The 25,197-nt window shown below is 41.2% G+C and overlaps 1 protein-coding gene across 1 annotated transcript in view; it reads left to right on the top strand.

Annotated features, from left to right (window-relative positions):
- Window positions 1-23,679, top strand: part of GDI2 (GDP dissociation inhibitor 2) — a 44,664-nt gene extending 20,985 nt beyond the window's left edge. Inside the window, exons 5-11 of the mRNA XM_059663395.1 lie at window positions 8,692-8,890; window positions 9,134-9,265; window positions 16,163-16,262; window positions 19,947-20,118; window positions 22,250-22,394; window positions 22,595-22,649; window positions 22,734-23,679. Of these exons, the coding sequence (XP_059519378.1) occupies window positions 8,692-8,890; window positions 9,134-9,265; window positions 16,163-16,262; window positions 19,947-20,118; window positions 22,250-22,394; window positions 22,595-22,649; window positions 22,734-22,880 (950 nt within the window). The 3' untranslated portion in view covers window positions 22,881-23,679. The remainder of the gene's footprint in view (window positions 1-8,691; window positions 8,891-9,133; window positions 9,266-16,162; window positions 16,263-19,946; window positions 20,119-22,249; window positions 22,395-22,594; window positions 22,650-22,733) is intronic.
- Window positions 23,680-25,197: the final 1,518 nt, after the last annotated feature.

The raw sequence follows: 25,197 nt of genomic DNA, 5'->3' as shown, positions 1-25,197 counted from the left end.
GTTCTTAACCGTATTAAGCTGACCTCCTAGAGTCTAGGACAGCTGTGGGCAAAGTACGGCCCGCGGGCCAGATCCGGCCCGTTTGAAATGAATAAAACTAAAAAAAAAACAACCGACCGTACCCTTTTATGTAATGATGTTTGCTTTGAATTTATATTAGTTCACACAAACACTCCATCCCTGCTTTTGTACTGGCCCTCTGGTCCAGTTTAAGAACCCATTGTGGCCCTCTAGTCAAAAAGTTTGCCCACCCCTGCTCTAGGACCTAGACTATATTGTCCAACCTGCTGAAAAAGAAAAGAACTCTGATCTGGCGAAACCCATCTTCTAAGTTGGTGTTGTTGCCATTCTCCAAAATCTCTGTGTTTAGGAATTTCTAGTGAGTATGGTGTGATTTTATTCTCTGCCCTAAATTATTTCCTCCATTGGCTCAACCAAAGATTCCTGGTTAACAATTTCTGTCTTGATCTCTTAAATAGCAAACACCCCTAGAAAGGACCTCTGTTCTTTAGGGTGTTCTAGTTGTTGTACAGAGCAGTTTAAGAAAGGACAAATTTGTATAACTAAGGAGTAGATGAATTTTATATACTAGATGTTTTAGGAGTTTAGAGGAGGGAAAGGTTTGGGAGAATAGGAAAAGAATCGATAAATTCTCCAATAATTTTATTTTGGCATAAATGTGGAAAAGTTTTCTTATTTATTTTGGCAGTTCTTCCTAACTCCATTTATTTACTTCTTGCTATTAGGGGAGAAAATATTGGGCCTAAAATGTTGAAAGACACTATAGCTGGATAGTAAAAAAAAATCCACTAATAGTTTTGCTAGGTTAGAATTGACAATTGGGAAAGGAAGGGAATGGCTCCAAATTAAATTGAAGGGAGTTAGTGGTGTAATCATGGGTTAGAAATTATTTTAAATCCTTTTTTTAAAACATATTTTTATTGATTTCAGAGAGGAAGGGAGAGGGAGAGATAGAAACATTGATGATGAAAGCGAATCATTGATCGGCTGCCTCCCAGACTCCCCATAGTGTGAGCCCACAACCCAGGCATGTCCCCTGAGCAGAAATTGAACCGTGACCTCCTGGTTCATAGGTTTACACTCAACCACTGAGCAACACTGGCCAGACTGTCTTCCATATATATAAAAGTCTAATATGCAAATTGTCCTCTCGAGAGTTTGACCGGGAGACTGGGAGTATGATCGTTTACTATGACATATGCTAACCACCAGAGGGCAGCATGGAATGAAGGAAGGCCCCGGCCAGCAGCCGGCAGCCAGGGAAGGAAGGCCCCAGCTAGCAGCTGTAAGGCCCCAATTGGCTCTGATTGCCAGCCAGGCCTAGGGACCCTACCTGTGCACAATTTTGTGCACCTGGCCTCTAGTTTTAAATATTTTAAAGATCCCTAGTAGGGGGTATGTGGGAAGCAGCTAATTGCTGATTCTGTCTGATTGATGTTGTATCTCTCCCTTTCCCTTCTTCTCTGAAATAAATTAAAAAATATATTAAAAAATATAATAAAATATGACAGTGAGTATAATTGCATAAAGTGTTTTCATAGAACTAGGAATGCAAGAGGTTGAATACATTCCTTTTAAACAAACTTTGTGCTTTTTATCTTTTATTACCTTTGAGCTCTTACCTATGGATTTATTTCAAAGTATATTTTTATTGATTTCAGAGAGGAAGGGAGAGAGAAAGACAAAAACATCAGTGATGAGAGAGAATCACTGATAGACTGCCTCCAGCATGCCCCGCACTAGGGATCGAGCCTGTAACCCGTCCAAGTGCCCTGATCAGGAATCGAACTGTGACTCCTGGTTTATAGGTCAACCCTCAACCACTGAGTCACTCTGGCTGGGCTTAATGTATACATTTTTAAGCTAGGTTTATTGAGGTATAATTTATATACAGTAGAATTTACCTGTTTTTTTAGTATACAGTTTGATGAATTTTTACCATATCACTACCTTATCAGCAGCTGTTTCTATATTAGTGGATAGAATTTTGAAGTCAATGGTGGCAAGGAAATTCTAGACAAAGTTAATGAATGAGATAAGGAAGTGTTGAGGTAGGGAAGTTCAAGAGAAATGTAAAATAAAAGAGAAAGATATGAATAAATTACTTTATAGTTTTAACTAGAGGCCCGGTGTATGGATTTGTGCACCAGTGGAGTCCCTCGACCTGGCCTGGAATCAGGCCAAAACTGGCTCTCTGACATCCCGAGAGTGTCCTGGATTGTGAGAGGGCGCAGCCAGGCCAAGAGACCCCACTGGTACACCATTGGGGAGAGATGCGGGATATTGGCCAGCTGGGGAGGAACCATGGGAGGGCTCCAGGGCATGTCCGGCTCGTGTCGCCAGCCGGACCCCAGCAGCAAGCTAACCTACCGGTCAGAGCGTCTGCCCCCGATGGTCAGTGCACATCATAGCGACTGGTTGAACGGTTGACTGTCTGCCCCCTGGTGGTCAGTGCATGTCATAGCAAGCGATTGAGCGGCCTTAGCATATCATTAGCATATTACGTTTTGGTTGGTTGAACGGCTGACCAGTTGACCGGACACTTAGCATATTAGGCTTTTATTGTATAGGATTATAGCTTACATTTACTGAACATGTTTCCCAGCATATATGTACTGTATGCTGTAACACACTCTGTGTGTTATCTAATTTTAGTTTATGTAGTCCTTTATTACAAACCTGTGAGATGTGGGTGCTATTATTTTTTACAGATGGGAAAACTGAGATATAGCGATGTGAAAGAAAAGCCCAAAGTAGCATAACTTCTGACTGGTGGAACTGGCTGGAAGTCAGATTTATCTGACTCAAGAACCCCCCATAGTTATAAGTACTGTACTATATATAGTATATACAGCTTTTAAAAATATTTTAACTGTTATGTACCATCTGATTCTTCTTTCTTCATGGTAAACATTTCTAGTTTCTGTGATTGTTTCTCATATAATATGCTATCTTGATCTCTTGTACACTTTTGTTTGTAAATTCTCTGATTTGCCAAGATTATCCTATCCTATCTAATAAGAGAGAAACATGGTAATTGGCGTATGACCGTTACCCTTTCCATTGGCTAATCAGGGCAATATGCAAATTAACTGCCAGCCAAGATGGCGGCCGGCAGCCAGGCAGCTTAAAGTGAACATGAGGCTTGCTTGCTTCAGTGACGGAGGACTCCAACGTTCCCCGCCTGCCGCTGCAGGCCTCTGAGCTGCAACTCTAAGCAACTATGTTACAAATATAGAAGCTAAACAAAACCCCAGAAACCTGCTTTAGTCCGTAGGGCTTCAGCCAGCAGGATCGCAATATTGTTTCAAATATAGAAGGTAAACTAAGGCCAGCGGAGGCCTAAGAGCTGGAGACAAGCCTCAGGGCTAAAGCTGGCCCAGAATTTAAAAAAAAAAAGAAAAAAAGGAGCAGTTGGGAGCTTCTGTCACCCGCCAGCCTGAAAACAGCCCTCAGCCCCTCACCCAGACTGGCCAGGCACCCCAGTGAGGACCCCGACCCTGAAGGGTGTGTGACCAGCTGCAAATAGCCATCATCCCCTCACCCAGGCTGGCCAGGCACCCCAGTGGGGACCCCCACCCTGATCCAGGACACCCTTCAGGGCAAACCAGCTGGCCCCTACCCGTGCACCAGGCCTCTATCCTATATAGTAAAAGGGTACTATGCCTCCCAGCACTGGGATCAGCAGAGCCGAGAGGCCTCCCGGCACCGGGATCAGCGTGATGGGGCAGCGCCCAAACCCCCTGATCGCCCTGTGGCTCTGTGTGTGATGGGGGGCGGGGCCACAACCTCCCTGTCGGCCCTGCTCTGTTCGTGACAGGGGAAGGCTCCCCAACCCCCTGATCAGCCCTGCTCTGTGCCTGATAGGGGGGAGCTCCCCAACCCTCTGATTGCCCTGCGGCTCTGTGTGTGACAGCGTGCGGCGCCCCAATCCCCTGATCGGCCCTGCTCTGTGTGTGACAGGGTGCGGCGCCCCAACCCCCCACCGCCACGGGCCCTGCTTTGTGTGTGACGGGGTAGAGCAGCCGTGGGCAAACATACGGCCTGCGGGCCGGATCCGGCCTGTTTGAAATGAATAAAACTATTGAAATAAAAGACCGTACCCTTTTTTTTTTTTAATCTGTGTTTTTTTTTTTTTTTTTAATATATTTTATTGATTTTTTACAGAGAGGAAGGGAGAGAGCTAGAGAGTTAGAAACATCGATGGGAGAGAAACATCGATCAGCCGCCTCCTGCACATCTCCCACTGGGGATGTGCCCGCAACCCAGGTACATGCCCTTGACCGGAATCGAACCTGGGACCCCTCAGTCCGCAGGCCGACGCTCTACCCACTGAGCCAAACCGGTTTTGGCAAGACCGTACCCTTTTATGTAGTGATGTTTACTTTGAATTTGTATTAGTTCACGCAAACACTCCATCCATGCTTTTGTTCCGGCCCTCCGGTCCAGTTTAAGAACCCATTGCGGCCCTCAAGTCAAAAAGTTTGCCCACCCCCGGGGTAGAGCCATAACCTCCCCATCGGCCCTGCCCTGAGTGTGACAGTGTCAGTGCCCCAACCCCCTGATCGGCCCTGCTCTGTGGATGATAGAGGGCGACGCCCCAACCGCCCCCCACGGGCCCTGCTCTGTGTGTGACGGGTTAGAGCCATAACCTCCCCATCGGCCCTGCCCTGAGCGTGACAGGGTGCGGCACCCCAACCCCCCGATCCGCCCTGCTCTGTGTGTGACAGGGGGCGGTGCCCCAACTCCCCTATCAGCCCTACTCTGTGAGTGACAGAGGGGAGCTCCCCAAGCCCCTGATCGGCCCTGCTCTGTGCGTGACAGGGGGGAGCTCCCCAACCTCCTGATAGGACGTGCTCTGTGCATGACAGGGGGGAGCTCCCCAAGCCCCTGATCGACCCTGCTCTGTGTGTGACAGGGTACGGAGCCCCAACCTCCCTGATGGGCCCTGCTCTGTGCGTGACAGGGTACGGAGCCCCAATCCCCCTGATGGGCCCTGCTCAGTGCGTGACAGGGGGTGGCGCTGCAACCTGCCCATCGACCCTGCCTTGAGTGTGACAGGGGGCAGTGCCCCAACCCCCCAATCGGCCCTACCCTGAGCGTGACTGAGGGTGGCATCGCAACCTCCCGATCCGCCCTGCTCTGTGCATGACGGGGCGGCGCCCCAACTCCCCAATCGGCCCTGCTCTGAGCCCGACCAGGGGCTGCACCTAGGGATTGGGCCTGCCCTCTGCCACTTGGGAGTGGGCCTAAGCCAGCAGGTTGTTATCTCCCGAGGGGTCCCAGACTGCCAGAGGGCACAGGCCGGGCTGAGGAACTCCCCCTTCCCCCCAAGTGCACAAATTTTTGTGCACCGGGCCTCTAGTCCTATATAATAAAAGGCTAATATGCAAACCAACCGAATGGTGGAACGACTGGTCGCTATCATGTGCACTGACCACCAGGGGGCAGATGCTCAATGCTGGAGCTGCCCCCTGGTGGTCAGTGCGCTCCTACAGGGCGAGCGCTGCTCAGCCAGAAGCCCTGAGCTGGGCTCATGGCTGATGAGTGCAGCCTCGGTGGTGGGAGCCTCACCTGCCTCTGTGGCAGCGCTAAGGATGTTCGACTGCTCGGGCTGAGGTACCCCCGTCCTCCTAGTGCACAATTTTCATACACTGGGCCTCTAGTATATAATAATAGTATTGCAAACAGACCAGACATAATACTCCAGATGTTGTCTGCTCAGTGTCAGTGGGACTGTTACTTTCCTAGGACAATATACTTCTATTAATGTAGCCCGTTACCATTGCTTTTTTTTCAGATCTGTAGACACTCTTGGTTCTCGTGATAGATAGTTCATGATGCCAGCTAAAAAGCCAAGGTTCCAGTAAATAATTTGTTGCTTCGTCAGATGTTATTTTTGTGAAATCAATGAGATATATATGACCTCTACAGAATGTTGAACACAATTAGTATGTTCAGAAATGTTTTGAGAAGTTTTCATGAATAGCTTTGAAAAGCTAAATCTTTAGCTTGTTTATTTATTCTTATTCTTAACTGCTGTGAGGCATCTATTTATCTGGAGCACCTTGGCATCAAATCACCTTTGATATCACAGATCTAAGTGTATCCCAGGGCTTTAGTGGTCTGAGTAGCTGTGCTTGCTGCACCTCTAATTCTACCATTAGAATTCTATATTGTGTGCCATATCTTAGTTTTTTTATGATACTGATTCTAGCCTAATTTTTAAAATTCTGTGGTTACCTCTTAGTTAATTGAAAAGCTTTTATCTATTCTCTTAGTGAAACTACTCTGGATTTTGTAATTTTTTTTTATGTTTTAAAAATTTTGGTGTGTTTTTTTGGTAAGTAAACTTCATTGTATAAGTGAATGAATGAAAGTCAAACCTATTTCAAATGAAGGTAAGCCACTACTCGGGACTAATTCTAAAAAAATTTTTTTTCTAATTTTTTAATATAATTTTAATATTTTTGTTTTTATGTGGTATACCTAATATAAGAATAAGTCAGCTTCTTTTATATTTGCTCCCATAAGATTATATGGATTGAATATTTATTGAGCCCTTGCTATGTGCCAGGTATTCTTCTGGGTTTGGGAGTAGGGAGGGTTCAACAGAAGGAAAAAAGTAAACAAAAATTGCTTCCCTAATGGAGTTTACATTAGTAGGAGACAGACTATAAGCAAATAAGGACAAGTCATGATGATAATAATGCTGTATAGAAAGTTGGAACGTGGAGGAAGTATGGGGGGATACAGTTTTATTTTATTATTTTTTAAAATATATTTCTCTATTGATTTCAGAGAGGAAGGGAGAAGGAGAGAGAGATAGAAACATCAATGATGAGAGAGAATCATTGATTGGCTGCCTCCTGCACACCCCACACTGGGGATCGAGCCCGCAACCCAGGCATGTGCCCTTGGCCGGAATCAAACCTGGGACCCTTCAGTCCGCAGGCCGATGCTCTATCCACTGAGCCAAGCCGGCTAGGGCAGGGGGGTACAGTTTTAAATAGGAAGGCATCATTATAGAAGCAGCTGTTATAAAAATTATACAGTAGGAAATATTTTAACTCTTTCAATTATGACTTTCAGAATGAGCACTGGATCTCTAAAATGTTTGTAATCACAGTGGTTTTGATGCCATACTGCTAGTAATGGATATCAGTAGTTGGCACCATGCATGGCACCATGGAAGGGGCGGAGAAACTGCTGGAGCACCTCTGCTTGGCTGTGAAACAGGGTCACCAGCCATAATGATGAGGGGCGGGAGGGAACGAAAAAAGGAAATGGAGAGGAATTTAAGAAGACACTAGGATTTTTATTCTGGTTTTTAAAAAAAGTTACGCAGTTATCCCCAATAAGCTGTTGGTGGTAGCTTTAGGTTCCAACAGGCAGCGTCCACCAGATTATACCTGAAATACAAGCGCATTACAGTGGTGACTCATGTTTCTTTTTTAGTCTTTCACCCAACACCAGACAATTAAACTTGGGTCTTAACTATGGTGCTGATGTGGTGATAGAATATTTCTTTTTAGCATTATGTCTTTACTGTGTATACATTCTCTCCATTTTTAAAGGTAGGTTGTAAAATATGTAGTCAGCTGTCACTAATAGCCTTATAATCATTTATAAATTTTTTACATTGATTTTAGAGAGAGAGAGAAGAGAGAGAAAGAAAAAAACCCACCAATTTGTTGTTCCACTTAGCATTTATCGGTTGATTTTTTTATGTGCTATGACCTGGGATCAAACCCACAAGTTGGCATATCTGGAAGATGCTCTAACCGACTGAACTACCCGGTCAGGTTATGATCATTTGAATTTTCAGTTTTGTTGGTTTCAGTTATAGTCTTGGGAAAGAATGTTAAAAATATCAAAAACACTGAATTGTCAACAGATAAAAAAGAAACATTTGAGAATTCGTTACTTTTGAAGCTATTGTTGTTTTTGGAAGTAGCTGTACAGTTTAGGAAAGGGGGAAAAAGATTGTAAAACCAGAAAGTTTTCTGTTTCTTTGCCCTTGTCTTTCTACTTGCTGTATACTAGTAGTAGTAACTGACTAATAGGAATGTCTGAGGGTTTATTATGTGGTCATTTATTGCTGTATAATGAACTACTTCTTACTGTATAAAGCAGTAAACTGATGATTTAGGACTTCATTAAAGTGACTAGCAGCATAATCAACATCTAAATACAGATAAGAAGAGGAAGAGTATTCAGAATTTTAGGCAGTTGGCCGAGTATCAATTAGAGTTGTTAAAAGAACATTCAGCTGGATGCCTTCGTGAATTAATAGTTTTTGCAAAGTCATCTTAACTTTGTACCTAATAAGAAACATAATTAGACATACTACATTTAATTAAGTACTGGTTGTTATTGTAATTGTACTTTAAAATTGAAGACCTTACTGATCTGTTATAATTATGTCAGTTTATTTTAAAGTTGTCCAAACACTCATATCTTAACCATTTGTACGCCATAAGAGTCTATAGAGGCAAGTGGCGGACCTTTTTTAATTAAATTCAAAATAGCGTGGCAGTTAACTGGTTAAATTGCACACTGTCTTAGAAGAGCCTCAAATAATAGCATGGCAAATTTAAACTTTTCCTTTCATACTTTTTCTCCAGTGTTCTATTTTGAGTGTGTGCTTTTTGAAAAATTATCTTTTAGGCTTAATGGGGCTGTTTGAAAAACGTCGCTTCAGAAAATTCCTAGTATATGTTGCCAACTTCGATGAAAATGATGCTAGAACTTTTGAGGGCGTTGATCCTAAGAAGACTGCAATGCGAGAGGTGTATAAGAAATTTGATTTGGGCCAAGATGTTATAGATTTTACTGGTCATGCCCTGGCACTTTACAGAACTGATGAGTAAGTATATATTGTCTGGAATGCTAACTGAATTTCCTAACTTTTCCAATGTGGAAATTCTAGCTAAACAAATATATAGCCATGTCATACACTGAAAGAAGAGGTTCTAGTTGCAAATTAATGTTAGAACCTTTTAAGTAAAATGCAAAGGTAATAAGTTGAAATCACTGCAGAAAAAGATTTTAAATTGAACACAATAATGAAAACCGAAGCCTCTTGTAATATTTATTTCCTCTTCTCCAGCTATTTAGATCAACCATGTAGTGAAACCATTAATAGGATTAAACTTTACAGTGAGTCTTTGGCAAGATATGGCAAAAGCCCATACCTTTATCCACTGTATGGCCTTGGAGAACTGCCACAAGGATTTGCAAGGTAAGAACCCATATTTATCCTATTTGCTAAAACCCCACTGATTCTGAACTTCATCTCCGACAGAAGTACTAGTGTATGAGATACGGTTGTAAAAAATGAGACAAGATATGCCTGTGAATAATGAGATGCTTTTTATTTCTGAAGTAAAATTCACATACAACAAAACCACAGATCTACAGTAAAAATGTTGAGTTTGATACATGTATAAACTTGCGTAATAAAAACTCCAGAATCAAGATAGCATTTTTCTCATTCCAGAAAGTTCCCTTGTATCATCTCATAATCACCCCTCCCAAACCATAACAATGATGTTTGTAATTTCTATCACTATAAAATACTTTTGCCTGTTTTTAAAGTTTATATAAAGGGGATAATATAGTATGTACTCATTTGTGTCTGGCCTTTGCTTAATATTTTTGAGATCCATTTATGTTGATACACATGCTGGTGGTAGTTCATTTACAGTAAAAAGTATTGAGTAGTATTCCATTATGTGACTATCCCCCCTTTTCTTTTATGGATACTTGAGAGAGTGATTGTACCACTTGATACTCAGCAATGCCTGAGAATTTTAGTTGCTCCATATGCTTGTCAACATTTGTGTTGTCAGTCTTTTTAATTGAAACTACCCAGTAGGTGTGAAATAGTGTCTCGTTATGGTTATAATTTGCATTTCTTAAGGACTAATATTGATCACCTTTTCATGAGGTTGTTGGCTGTTAGTATAATTTTGTGGTGTGATTGTTCATGTCTTCTGTACATATTTAAAGATTGGTTGTCTTTGTGATTTGTAGGAGATTTTTTTTTTTTTAATTTAAAACACAAATTTATTAGTTTAGTTTCTGTACAGGAGCAATTTGAATGGGGTCAAGTAGGTCCTCTGCTTAGGCTCTCATAAGGCCCAAATCAGAGGTTGTCAGGGGCTGCCTTCCCTATTGTAAGCTCTGGGAAAGAATCCATTTCTAAACTCATCCAGGTTGTTGGCCGAATTCTCCTTCCTCACTGGGTGTCAGACAGGGATGGTATTGGTGTGTTTTGTTTTTTTATTTTAAAATTATAGTTGACATACAATATTATATTAGTTTCAGGTGTACAGCATAGTGATCAGACATTTATATACCTTACAAAATGATCACCAACCTAATGTTTATTTTTTACCTATCAGACACTATTCATAATTATTGCAATAATTAACTATATTGCCTATGCCATACTTTATATCCACATGACTATCTTTATTTTTAACCATTTTTTAAAATTTATTTTATTGTTGAGAGTATTACACATGTCCCCATTTCCCTCCTTTGCCTCCCACCACCAATCTCCCATCCCATCCCAGGTCTTCCCCTGTCTATTGTCTGTGTCCATGGGCTATAATTAATCTGTACTCCTAAATTCCTTCACCTTTTCCACCCATCCCTCAACCCCCTTCCATCTGATAATGGTAAAAATGCTCTCTCTATCTATGGGTCTGTTTTTGTTCTGCTTGTTTATTTTGATTTTTTTTAAATTAAATCTTTATTATTCAGATTATTACATTTGTTCCTCTTTTCCCCCCCCATAACTCCCCTCCTCCCAGTTCCCGCCCCACCCTCTGCCCTCACTCCCCACCCACTGTCCTCATCCATAGATGCACGATTTTTGTCCAGTCTCTTCCCGCATCTCCCACACCCCTTTCCCCCCCAAGAATAGTCAGTCCATTCCCTTTCTATGTCCCTGATTCTGTTATGATCACCAGATTATTTATTCACTTGATTCTTAGATTCACTTGTTGATAGATGCATGTTTGTTGTTCATAATTTGTATCTTTACCTTTTTCTTCTTCTTCCTCTTCTTAAAGGATACCTTTCAGCATTTCATATAATACTGGTTTGTTGGTGATGAACTCCTTTAGCTTTTCCTTATCTGTGAAGCTCTTTATCTGACCTTCAGTTCTGAATGATAGCTTTGCTGGATAAAGTAATCTTGGTTGTAGGTTCTTGGCATTCATCACTTTGAATATTTCTTGCAACTCCCTTCTGGCCTGCAAAGTTTCTGTTGAGAAATCAGCTGACAGTCGTATGGGTATTCCCTTGTAGGTAACTGAGTTTCTTTCTCTTGCTGCTCTTAAGATTCTCTCTTTGTCTTTTGCTCTTGGCATTTTAATGATGATGTGTCTTGGTGTGGTCCTCTTTGGATTCTTTTTGTTTGGGGTTCTCTGCGCTTCCTGGACCTGTAAGTCTATTTCTTTCACCAGGTGAGGGAAGTTTTCTGTCATTATTTCTTCAAATAGGTTTTCAATATCTTGCTCTCTCTCATCTTCTGGCACCCCTATAATTCTGATGTTGGTACACTTGAAGCTGTCCCAGAGGCTCCTTACACTATCTTCGTATTTTCGGATTCTTTTTTCATTTTGCTTTTCCAGTTGGGTGTTTTTTGCTTCTTCGCATTTCGAATCTTTGACTTGATTCTTGCGCTCCTCTGGTCTGCTGTTGGGTGTCTGTATAATATTCTTTATTTCAGTCAGCGTATGCTTAATTTCTAGTTGGTTCTTTACCACAACATCGAGGGTCTCATTAGATTTCTTGTAGATCTCATTAAGTTTATCGGCAGTTTCTAGAAACTTATTGAAAGACCTTAAAAGTGTGGTTTTGAGCTCTGTATCCTCCATTTCTGTCATGTTTCTTTGTCTCCGCATTTTTTATGCTTTCTTGGTGCACCCCCTTGTGGTCTTTGTGCTCAGTCTTGTTGTAGTTAAGCCTTGGTTGTTGTAGGTAATACTGGCGGGGATTTGACCTCCAGGCCAACTGGCTATGAGCAGGAGATCTTGATGTATCCTGACAGCAAGTCTTTTGTCAGATATATATGATTATAAATGTTTTCTCCCAATCTGTGGCAGAAGCTTTACATTTTTATGTTGTATCTTTTTAAAAAATATATATTTTTGTTGATTTCCAGAGGAAGGGAGAGGGAGAGAGAGAAATATCAGTGACGAGAGAGAATCATTGTTCAGCTGCCTCCTGCACACCCCACACTGGTGATCAAGCCCACAACCCAGGCATGTGCCCTGACTGGAAATTGAACCGTCCTTCCTCTCCTGGTTCATGTCAATGCTCAACCACTGAGCCATGCTGGGCTCTTTTTTTTTTTTTTTTTTTCAATGTTTAGTGCTTTTGGGGTCCTAAGAAAACTCAAGAGCATAAAGATGTTCTCCTATGTCTTTTTCTAAAAGCTTTATAGTTTTAGCTTTCTGTTTCAATCTGTGGTTCATCTTGAAATAATATTAGTGTATGGGGTGAGGTAGGGCTCAAAGTTCACTTTTTTCATACCGATGGTAATAGATAGTTGTTCTAGCACCATTTGTTGGAAAGGTTTCTTTTTCCAGTTGTCTTGGTGCCTTTGCAGAAAATCGTTTGACCATATATGTGTCTTTTGTTCCAGTGATCTATTTAATTTCCCTATGCCATTACCACACTGTCTTGAATTATAGTTTTATAGTAAGTCTTGAAATCACGTAATGCAAGTCCTCATCTTTGTTCTTTTTCAAAATGTTTTGGCTATTTGAGGTCCTTTGTATTTCCAAATACATTTTAGAACAGGTTGACAATTTCTAGAAAAAGTGCTTGCTGAGATTTTAATTAGGATGAATTAAATCTGTATAGATCAGGAGGGTAGTAAAGAATAAAGGGGGCTAAATATGGTGATGGGAGATGATTTGACTTTGGGTGTTCACAATGCAATATACAGATTATGTATCATAAAAATGTACACTTAAAAACTATATGATCTTACTAACCACTGTCATCCCAATAAATTTAATAAAAAAAAAATCTATAGATCAATTTGGGGGAGAATTATCTTAATAATACTGAGTTTTCCGATGCATGAATTTGCTCTCTTCATATATTTAGGTTTTCTTTGTCTCAGCAGTGTCTTGTAGCTTCATTGTAGAGATCTAGCATTTATTTTTGTTCAAATTTATTCATATGTGTGGTTATTTTGATGTTGCTGTTAATGAAAGTTTGTTTACAGAGTTGTTTGCTGCTAATATACAGAAATATAATTGATTTATGTATACTGACCTTATATCTAGTTTTTATAGATTTCTTAGGATTTTCCTTGTACACAGTTATCTCATCTTTGAACAGAGAGATTAGCTTCTTCTTTTACAACCTTTTTGTTCCTCCTTTTCTCCCCCTGCCTTTATGCACTGGCTAGGACTAATAGAAAAATGATGAATAGAAGTTGTGAGAATGGACACCCTTGCTTTATTCCAAGTCTTAAGGGAAATGTTTTCAATATTTTATTATTTAATATTTTTTTCTAGATGGTTTTATTAGAATAAAAATTTGTGTATTTGTATCTTGCTGAGAGTTTTTATTATGAAGGGGTGTTGACATTGAGTTAATAATGCAGAATGGGACGGAGGGGGAGAAAGAGTGAGAAACTTTGATGTGAGAGAGACATAGTGATTGGTTGCTTCCCCTGTGCAACCCAACCAGAGCTGGGGATCGAACCTGCAACCCAGGTTCGGATTACCCTTGACTGGAAATTGAACCCATGATCCTTCAGTGCTTGGGCTGATCCTGTAACCACTGAGCAACACTGATCAGGGCTATCCCTTTAATTTTTTAAAATTTAGTTTGTGTGCGTGTATGCATTTGTGTATGTTAGGTGTCACTACTAGTTTGTGTATATATAGTGGTTTTTTCTTTTAGCTATTTTCATATATTTTCTTTGGGTTATGGAAGTTTCACTAGGATTTGTCTAGGTGTGATTTTGCTGAAGTGCTTGAATGTGTTAAGTTAATTTTTTATATCAAATTGGTAATTTTTAAATCACTATCCTCTTTAGATATTTCATCCCATATTCTCTTCTCTTCTTCCGAGACACCAATTATTTGTATGTTAGATGCTTGGTGTTATTCCATAGGTCATTGAGGCTCTACTCATTTAAAAAAAACACATTTTTATATGTTGATTTTTATTTCTTTAAATATATTTTTATTGATTTTAGAGGAGGGAGGGAGAGATAGAAACATCAGTGATAGAGAATCATTGATCGGCTGCCTACTGTATACCCCTTACTGGGGATGGAGCCTGCAACCTTGGGCATGTACCCTGACCGGGAATTGAACCTTGACCTTCTTCTGGTTCGTGGGGAGAGTGAGAGAGAGAGAGAGAGAGTTCATGGGGGGGTGGGGGGGAGGAACATCAATTTTTTTGTTCCAGCCATGTATGCATTCATTGGTTGATTCTTGTATGAGCCTACACTGGGATCGAACAACCTTGGCATATCAAGAGAATGCTCTAGTCAACTGAGCTACTTGGCCAGCACTGCTCATTTTTTTGTCTATTTTTTCCCTCTCCTTACTTCATTGGATAATGCCTGTTCATTTGTCTTCAAGTTCACTGACTCTTGTTTCTGTTATTTCCAATAAGCTGATAATCCCATTCAGTGAGTTTTAATTTTTTTTAATATTATACTTTGTAGATCTAGAATTTCTATTTTCAAATACAGTTTTAATTTATCTTGTGAGATGCTGTGTAACTCATTTTGACTCTCCTATATTCATAACATTCTTGAACATGTATCCTTGAACAAGGATGTTTGCAAATTTTCTTGTTTTGTTTTGTTAGTCCTCAACTGAGGATATTTTTTGCAATTGATTTTTAGAGAGAATGAGAGGGAGGGAGAGAGAGGGGAGAGTGAGAGACAGGGAAACATTGATGTGAAAGAGGTTGCCTCCCACACATGCCCAAACTGGGACCAGGGATTGAACCTGCAGCTCAGGTACATGCCCTTCACGAGGAATTTGGATCCACAATCCTTTTGTGCACGGGCTGAAACACTAACCATTGAGCTAACCACTGAGCACACCGATCTGGGCATCCTTGATCATATTTCTAATAGTTGTCTTTAACCTTCTGCATTTTTTTTAACATCAGTAATATGGGTCAGTTTATGTTGATTGCTTATCCTCTTTGGATCACATTTTTTTTTTGTTATATCTTATAATTTTTGCATATACTGGACATATTTACTGGTACATTGTAGAGATGCTGGAGTCTTTCTCTGAAGAGTATTAATTTCCAAATTGGCAGATAAGTTCACTTTGAATTTTGGAGTTTTGATTTTATGCCTTTTTAAAGGGGGTCTTTTGTCCTTGGCCGACTTATTAGTCCTGGAACAGTAGGTACTAGGGTGTCCGTGGAAAGCCCATAGTGTCTGCTAAGCTCCTAATTTAATAAGGCAGTTTCAAACTTCAGACTCGTTTGTCCTTATGACCTACAGCTGTAATCTCTGCTCAAGTCTTTTTGCTTTTCAGCTACTGCTTTTTTGCTGGCTTTATTGGAGTCTGCCTCATGTGGAAGTACTTTTGGAGTTAGCTAAGGATGGAAGAGATTTTACAGATTTGGTGGCTACTGTTTGTAGGATTCCCTCCCAACCCCCAATTTTCATCTCCATTGACAACCCCAAATTCTGTCCTATGTCATCTCATGATGATAAGACCACAGGCTTTTTCTTCTGTTATAGCTATTCCATGTTATAATAAGACTCATCCATATAAACCACATAAATATTTCATCCAGTTGCCTCCTTCCAAGTTTTCCCCCCAGTTTCTGCCTGCGTTTAGTCACTCTCCAGTGCTTCTTGATAGTTTTATTTATATGCAAGAGGATTGGACACATTTAAGCTATTCTTTCATTATTAGTCTGTTTGTTTTTTTTTTACTTTTCATCATTGAATATGATATTTCATTATTTTTTATAATTGATGCTCTAATGACTTTTAAACTAATGCCTTTTGGAAGAAAATTGAGCAGATAAATATTGCTTATAATTAAGATCTAGGAAAGTAGACTTTAGTAGTTGAAACAATTATAAATTACCAATTGTAATTTAATAAATTTTTTAGGCTAAGTGCTATTTATGGAGGTACCTACATGCTGAATAAACCAATTGAAGAAATAATTGTGCAAAATGGAAAAGTGATTGGTGTTAAATCTGAAGGAGAGGTAAAGTAGCATTTACAATTAAAATATACTGTGTTCTTGTAAAGAAAACTTTATTATCTAATAAGTACTTAAATTTGGTATGGACACTTATGCTAGATTTCAGACTACATGGATATCTGATTTCTTATAACAAACTGGTATTCATTATGATTAAGGACTAGTTAATGAGTTTGCTTTAAGAAAACAGATCAATACTTTGTTTTGTTGATTGTTGCTTCCTCTTGAGACTATAAAATATGCATTATGGATGAGTGCTAAGTGGTATATACTATGGGTTGATGCCTGTCTCAAATTTATTTTAGTTTAGCTTTGTTAGTACCACTTATAATTTAATTGTTGAAATTGGGCTTATTAGGCACTACTGTTTTGTTATTATAATTTAATAAATTGTTAAATTTTAACTTTTTTTATATATATACTAGAGGCCCGGTGCACAAAAATTTATGCACTTGGGGGAGTCCTCAGCCTTGCCTGTGCCCTCTCTCAGTCTGGGACCCCTCGGGGGATGTCTACCTGCTGGCTTAGGTCTACTCCCCAGGGGATTGGCCCTAAGCTGGCAGTCAGACATCCCTGTGGCAGCCCGGGAGCCCTCGGGGGATGTCCACTCGCCAGAGGGGAGCAGGCCTAAGCTGCAGTTGGACATCCTTAGTGCTGCTGAGGAGGCGGGAGAGGCTCCCACCACCACCACTGTGCTGGCAGCCGTCAGCCTGGCTTGTGACTGAGCAGAGCTCCCCCTGTGGGAGCTCACTGACCACCAGGGGCATCTCCTGCATTGAGCGTCTGCCCCCTGGTGGTCAGTGTGTGTCATAGTGACTAGTCATTCCCAGTGGTTCTGCTGTTAGGGTCAATTTGCATATTACCCTTTTATTATATAGGATAGAGGTTTGGTGCATGGGTGGGGGCTGGCTGGTTTGCCCTGAAGGGTGTCCTGGATCAGGGTGGGGGTCCCGCTGGGGTGCCTGGTCAGCCTGAGTGAGGGGCTGAGGGCCGTTTTCAGGCAGGCCACACCCTCTTCAGGGTGGGGGACCCCACTGGGGTGCCTGGCCAGCCTGGGTGAAGGGCTGATGGCTGTTTGCAGGCTGGTCAAGCCCTCCAGCGGGGATCCTCACCCTGTGGGTGTGTGGCCAGTCTGGGTGAGGGGCTGTGAGGGCTGTTTTCAGGCTGGCCACACCTCCTTCAGAGTGGGGGTCCCGCTGGGGTGCCTGGCCAGCCTTGGTGAGGGACTGAGGGCCGTATTCTGGCTGGCCACGGCTACAGGCTGGAAGCAGGTACCTGGGATTTATCTACTATAACTGAAACTTGTAGCCTTGAGCAGAGCTCAGGGCTGGCAGGGCCGGCGGGAAGCTTGGCTTCCTCCATTGCCGGGGGCAACCCAAGCCTCCTGCTTTCTCCAGCTCTGTGGCTGCCGCCATTTTAGTTAATTTGCATATTTGCTCCTGATTGGCTGGTGGGCGTGGCTTGTGGGTGTAGCAGAGGTACAGTCAATTTGCATGTTTCTCTTTTATTAGATTAGATTTTTATTGCTTTGAGAGGAAGTAAGTGGAAGAGAAGAGATAGAAGAAACATCAATAATGAGAATCATTGATCGGCTGCCTCCAGCATGCCCACACTGGGGATTGAGCCCACAACCCGGGCATGTGCCCTGGCTGGGAAATGAACCGGGACCTCCTGGTTCATAGGTTGATGCTCAACCACTGAGCCATGCCGGCCTGGCATCAATGTTAATTAACATTTAATTTGGGGTTCATCTGTGGAGCTGGCTAGGTGGAGTTTTGAGTAATTTCTCAAATTTGAATTGAATATAAATCAGTTAATTTAAAAAATACGTATTTTTATTGATTTCAGGAGGGAGAGGGAGAGGGAGAGGGAGAGAGAGAGAGAGAAACATCAATGGAGAGAATCATTGATCGGCTTGCTTCTTGTATACTCCCTACTGGGGATAGAGCCCACAATCTGGGCATGTGCCCTAACTGGGAATTGAAGTGTGACCTCCTAGTTCATTGGTTGATGCTCAACCACTTGAGCTGCACCTGCCCGGCCATAGTTAATCTTGTTGAAGGGCATATTCTGATTCAGTAAATGTTCAGAGGTGGGGCTGCATTTTCTTCCAGGCTCTCAGGTGAGGCAGATGCTATTGGTCTGCAAACCAGATCATTCCACTGCCATGAACTTTCGCCTCTTACAAACAGAAATGCTCAAAAAGGAAACTCAGAAACTAAGTTATAAAAAATATATATGTATATACACACACACAGAAATATTTTCTTTTTTATTAGTTTCAGAGAGGAATGGAGAGGATAGAGAGATAGAAACATCAGTGCTGAGAGAGAATCATTGATTGGCTGCCTCCTGCATGCCCCACCCTGGGGATGGGGCTGCAACTGAGGCATGTGCCCTGACCAAGAATTGAATTGGCACCCTCTTTTTTTATTTTTTGAATATATTATATTGATTTTTTACAGAGAGGAAGGGAGAGGGATAGAGAGTTATAAACATCAATGAGAGAGAAACATCAATCAGCTGCCTCCTGCACATCCCCTAGTGGGGATGTGCCTGCAACCAAGGTACATGCCCTTGACCGGAATCGAACCTGGGACCCTTCAGTCCACAGGCCGATGCTCTATCCACTGAGCCAAACCAGTTAGGGCCCGGCAACCTCTTGGTTCCTCTGTCAGCGCTCAACCACTGAGCCATGCTGACTGGGCAAAAAAAATTTTGGTATTCCTGATGGTATTCCATGGGTTAAGACCATATAAGCAACACTCAGTAGTTGGCCATCTGAACTTTTACTGTTGCAGATCTTTTGTTAACTACTTATGCCTTTTCAGCATAACAGGTGTTTGGGAAATATGGTTAATGTTTTTATTTGCTATCTAAAAGTCCATTTTATTTAAATCTTCACCTGAGGATATGTTTTTATTGTTTTTTTTTGGGGGGGGGGTGGGTGGGAGTGGGGGGTGGGAGGAAGAAACATTGATCGTTGCCTCCCATAGGGCCCCAACTGGGATTAAACCTTTAGCCTTTTGGTTTACGGGATGATGCTCCAACCAACCGAGCCACCCAGCCAGGGCTCAAAATCCTTTTTTTGCAGCCCCCTTCCCTCCTCCCATTCTTCCTTGCTTCACACAGCTGCTGCTACTTAGGAAATTTCAAGGCTTTGATATACAAGGGGAAGAAGACTGTAAAATATATCTTGCAACTTAAGTTTTACTTAAAAAGTCTAGTGTTAAAATATTTTGGTCTGTTTGTAATGCTAGTACTATTTATGGAACATTTTACTAGAGAGTTGTTACTTGATACTTCTCATATAATGACAGCCCCTAATTATACTTTTTCACTTTATTCCAACCACCACCTTTGAGATTGCAAAAAGCCAGGATGTGAACACTGATCTGCCTAGTTCTAAAACTCCTGAACACTGCAACAACTTTCCTAATATTTGAATAGGATTTAGAATTAATGAATTTGTTCCAGGAAAATTTGTAGAGATTGTTGTCAGAGCTAGTTTGTTGTTTTTTTTTTTTTGGCAGAGCTAGTTTTAGTAGTTATCTTATAGTTCAATTAATTTCTGCAGTTAATGTGAGAACAGTAAGAGATTATATTCAAGAGACAATGGCATCAGTATACTGTCTAAAAACATCATGGACACCAAATATTGTAACATCTTTAAATGTTTTGTTACAGATTGCTCGTTGTAAGCAGCTCATCTGTGACCCTAGCTATGTAAAAGATCGGGTAGAAAAAGTGGGTCAGGTGATTCGTGTTATCTGCATTCTCAGTCACCCCATCAAGAACACCAATGATGCCAACTCCTGCCAGATCATTATTCCACAGAACCAGGTCAATCGGAAGTCAGGTAAGTTTTGGAGATCAGTAGACAAAATTTACTTTGTATTTTATCCAATGTTTCCAATTTTATTTGCTCTATTATAGTGAAAAAGCCTTAGCTTTTTAACACGTGGGAAACAAAATATGATGGATCCCTTTTAGTTGAGATCCTAAATCATCACATTAAATGGACAAATTAAATTAGCCTAGGAGTCCTGCCTCAGGTTTGTATTCACTGCTTTGGACCTCCGATTCCTCATCTGTGGAATTCAGAGGCTGAACTAAGATGAGTTCCGTTTCTCCAGTTCCAACATTACGTGCCTGTAAAGGCTTAGCTTATTAGTGACCTGACACCACTATTTTGAGATGATGATAATGGTGCTTCTCTGTCATTATTTATAAACTTATTAGTCTCTAAGATCAGGATTTCTAAAATTGTAATTCCTGATTTATTTGCTTTAACCAGCAGATTTCATCTACTACCTCTTCCTGAAGTCCTAAATCTTTTATCAAAAATTCAACTAAAAAAAGTTTTTTGGCTTTGAAAAAGACAAAAGCTATCTGTATTTAATTTTTCTGTACAGGAATCCCAATCACAGAAGATTTATTACTAGAACAAAGGGAGTTGTACTCAAGTAATTTTTAAAGGGTTCCCAAGCAGATCCCTGGGTTGGTGAAAGTAACAAAAGGGAGCCTGGTAATTGTTTTCTGTTTTTGAAATTAATGTAGTTACTTAGTGGTATACAGACAACTAGACCTATGGAATTATATGAGTTTATTATGCCAACTCAAGAATAGCTTTTGCCAATTTGTAATTTTATAGTAAACTAGGGGCCCGGTGCACGAAATTCGTGCACTGGGTGTGTGTGTGGGGGAGTGTCCCTCAGCCCAGCCTGCCCCCTCTCACATACTGGGAGCCCTCAGGTGTTGACCCCCATCACCCTCCAATCGCAGGATCGGCCCCTTGCCCAGGCCTGACGCCGCTGGCTGAGGCGTCCGGCCCGGGCAGCGGGGACCCGCAGCTGCAGCGGCCCCACGATCGTGGGCTTCGCTTTAGGCCCAGGCAAGGGACCCCTAGCTCCTGGGACTGCCAGCTTCAACCGCGTCCAGCTCCCATCGCTGGCTCCACCCCTACCTCCTGCTATCACTGGCCAGGGCGGAAAAGGCGCCTGATTCTCCGATCATGGCTGGGGGGCAGGGCAAAGGCAGCCCCAGGGCCCTGCCACCAAGCTCTTAGCTCCCCCCTGGGTTTCCGATCACTGTCAGTGGCAGGGGGCTTCTTCCTGCTTTCCCTTTCACCTCCCTGCATTGTGCCTACATATGCAAATTAACCGCCATCTTGTTGGCAGTTAACTGCCAATCTTAGTTGGCAGTTAATTTGCATATAGCCCTGATTAGCCAATGAAAAGGGTAGCTCGTACGCCAATTACCATTTTTCTCTTTTATTAGTGTTATGTGAGAAGTCAATATAGAAGGTCCCCACTTAACAATGGTTTGACTTAACGATTTATCAAGTTGGTGCAAAAGTGATTAACTATACAACTATTGTTTTTTCTTTTCAGCACAGTATTGAATAAATGGATATACTCAACACTATTACAAAATAGACTGTGTTAGATGATTTTGTCCAATTATAGGCTAATGTAACTCTTTTGAACACATTTAAGGTGTGCTCAGCTAAGCTATGATGTTTGGTAGGTTAGGTGTATTAAATGCATTTCAACTTCCAGTATTTATGATGGGCTTATCAGGATATAACCCCTCTGTAAGTTGAGGAGCATCTGTACTTAATGAAACCTTTCTTAGCCATTCAAAACCTTTTGCAATGCAATGTTTAGAGAGGCAGAAGACCTCAGAGTAGTTAATATGGTTTGCCAGGTTTCCACAGTTAGCTGGGACAATGCTGGGAAGAGAAATTTCATTTTCAAGTGCAGCAGTTCACTGCCACATAAATCCTTGATCTCCAAAAGGCCAGAAAGTTGCTGAATATTGGCATATTCTATGTATGACCGTTACCTCCATATACATAGAACTTAAGCTTAGAAGCTATTCCAAGTAATTTTAATTCACACCTCGAAATACGGGTGAGACTGAGTGTACACACCCGATGCCCAAGGTTTTACAAACCTTGGCAGTGAGCTGGCATTACTTGTTTCCAGATATCTATGTCTGCATGATCTCCTCTGCACACAACGTGGCAGCACAAGGGAAGTACATTGCCATAGTCAGTACAACTGTGGAGACCAAGGAACCCGAGAAAGAGATCAGACCAGCTTTGGAGCTCTTGGAACCAATTGAACAGAAGTAAGTGACGTGATTACTTATATCAGCTAAAATCCTAGATTAATTTTGGATTTTGCTCCATGGTGGGGCAAACCCAATGAGAAGAAAACAAGCAACCATCATCCCGACCAATCTCATCCTTTGGGTTTTGAATTTCAAGCAAAGCAGTGAATGGGTGTGGGGTCAGCTCACCTGCTCACTTAATTCTTTTTCTCTTTCAGATTCGTTAGCATCAGTGACCTGCTTGTACCAAAAGATTTGGGAACAGAAAGCCAGGTGAGTGTGGTGATCTGAAAAGGGTATTATCACGTTTTATTGGGAGATTTCCTTAGTTTCAAGTCTTTCTAATTTTATTTTCAGATCTTTATTTCCCGTACATATGATGCTACAACTCACTTTGAGACAACCTGTGATGATATTAAAGACATCTATAAGAGGATGACAGGATCAGAGTTTGACTTTGAGGAAATGAAGCGCAAGAAAAATGACATCTATGGGGAAGACTAACAGCAGTACATGTTACCATCTAATTAGGACAGACTTAAAATTGGCAAATAATGCATATTGTATGAAATCAGTATTGTAAGGCCTGCTTTTATAATCCAAACAGAGAGATTGCAGAGCACTGCACCAGTAAATATTCCTCCCCTTTCTAATATCATGTATTAACTCGTATTCATGGAGTGGCTGTTCAGAATTGGCAGGTGACCATATTCTGTACTGTTTAACCAATGCTGGCTTTTTTTTTTCTAGTGAAGGATAAGTTTTAAAAAAACATTGTGATACTGATACAAAGATCTTGATACAGTATTTGTATCTTTTAATCAGTGTAACCTTTACAGTTATGTGCTTCTGCTGCTCAAGAGCTGGATCAGTACAATTTGCGTGCCATCTGTCCTTAATATTAAGGAGATTTGAAATCAAATATTCCATAATTTGGGAAAACATACCGAAGTTTTCAGTATAGATTTACATTTTGGTCCTGTCAAGTATTATGATAGTGTCTATGTAGCCTCACCACAGGTTTGGTTTATGTGGGCTTAAAATTCTGAACTCCAGACTTCGAGTCATTTTGGGGGATACCTGTGTGTGTTTTAATCTAATTGATGAGAGCAAAGGTGACAGAAAACTATCATAAAGCAGGTAAAATGTAGAAGCTTCTATCATATCCCAGGTGTGGCCTTTTCAACGGACCAAGCTGCAATGCAGTATTGATTTGACAGAGCCTCTCCTTCAATGATGTCTGCCTCAAAATGGCTCCAAATGATTTCTGTACTGCAAAATAAAGCCAGACTCTGGAAACCAAGTCCCTCTCGATTGGTCTGTTTGTGCCCTGATGTTTAAGAGCTATAAGTATTGTGCTGGCCATGATGCAGTTGTTTATTCCCTCGGTAGAGCTGAAACTGATGCTAGGAGAGATGCTGGCGTGGAACTGTGCTCAGGTACTGACAGCATGTGAAGCTTCAAACTTGGATGGATAGAGAATCAAGTCTGGCTTCATTGTGAGTAAACCCTAAATTATACTCTTGACTCAGTTTAACTGAAACTCTTGATATTTTTTTTTTTTTTTTTGGTTAATCCTCACCCAAGGATATTTTTCTGTTGATGTTTAAGAGAGAGTGGAAGGGAGGGGGGGAGAGAGAGAGGGAGAAACATTGATGGGAGAGAGATACATTGATTGGTTGCCTCCCGAATTTGTCCCAATCAGGACTGGAATCGAATCTGGGGCCATTTAGTCTGAGGGCCTACGCTCTAACCACTGAGCAACTGGCTAAGTCTTAGATATTCTTAGTAATGGTTAACAAGTACTCTTTTTTTATTCAAATGCAAGTTACTGCCTTTGATAATTCTGCTTATAGGTAGCATTTGTAAGAGAACAAGTTAATTATCAGGTAGATAGGTGCTTTAAAAGATTTTCATGTAATGTAAATTGTAGTTAGAAATTGTTTTTAACTGGGACCTCCTCTCTCTCTTAGCATTATACAGTAATAGCTACCAGACGAATGAAGACATCTTAACTGTATTCTTATAGGCTGAATTTGATTCTTACAGTTATGTCTAAACGACATTATTAGGACATATGACTAATCTGTTGAAGTAATTCGGATAATAATTTAGGTTGTTATTCAGATTATCTGATTTACATTAGCTCAGTTTCTAAATCTCACACTACTTGTTTTGGCCAGATACTTCTTTGTTATGGGGGACTGTCCTGTGCATTGTATGATGTTTAACAGCACCTCTGACATCACTCCTAGATGCCAGGAGCACCTCCCTAGCCCGAGAACCAAAAATGTCTCCAGATGTTATAACATACCCTGGGGGACAAAATCGACAAGTTGAGAACCACTACTTTATGTCAGGGGTGGGGAACCTTTTTTCTGCCAAGAGCCAAAAGGATATTTCTAACATTATTCTCAGACCATACAAAATTATCAACTTAAAAGTTAGCCTGCTATAGCCAAACATTCAAAATGTACAAACTGGTTAGTATTCAATAGAAAGCAAAGATATCAGGACTTTATGTCCCAGACCAGTGGGGTCCAAAATGATGAAGGCACAGTTTCTGTGAGAGCCTACAGTCCAGGCTAGACCGTTGTTCTGTGACCTGGTTAAGTTAAAATAAAGAAATGGTGGCATGGGACTGATGGCCTTGGGGTTGGATGTTGGAAGGCTTTTCAGTAAGGGGAGATGAACACTTGAGGTACAACTTGAAAGATGACTATGTTGGACAGATAGCACCTGACAGGTGGTAGTAGTAGGTGCTCAATAAATGTTTCCTTTTCCTTAGTAATTGCAAATCAACTTAGTGTTATGATCCTCT

This window comes from Myotis daubentonii, chromosome 1 (assembly GCF_963259705.1).
Source record: "Myotis daubentonii chromosome 1, mMyoDau2.1, whole genome shotgun sequence".
Taxonomy (NCBI): Eukaryota; Metazoa; Chordata; class Mammalia; order Chiroptera; family Vespertilionidae; genus Myotis; species Myotis daubentonii.
The sequence above is the reverse complement of the archived record's forward strand: the minus strand, read 5'-3'. Positions and strand labels throughout refer to the sequence as shown.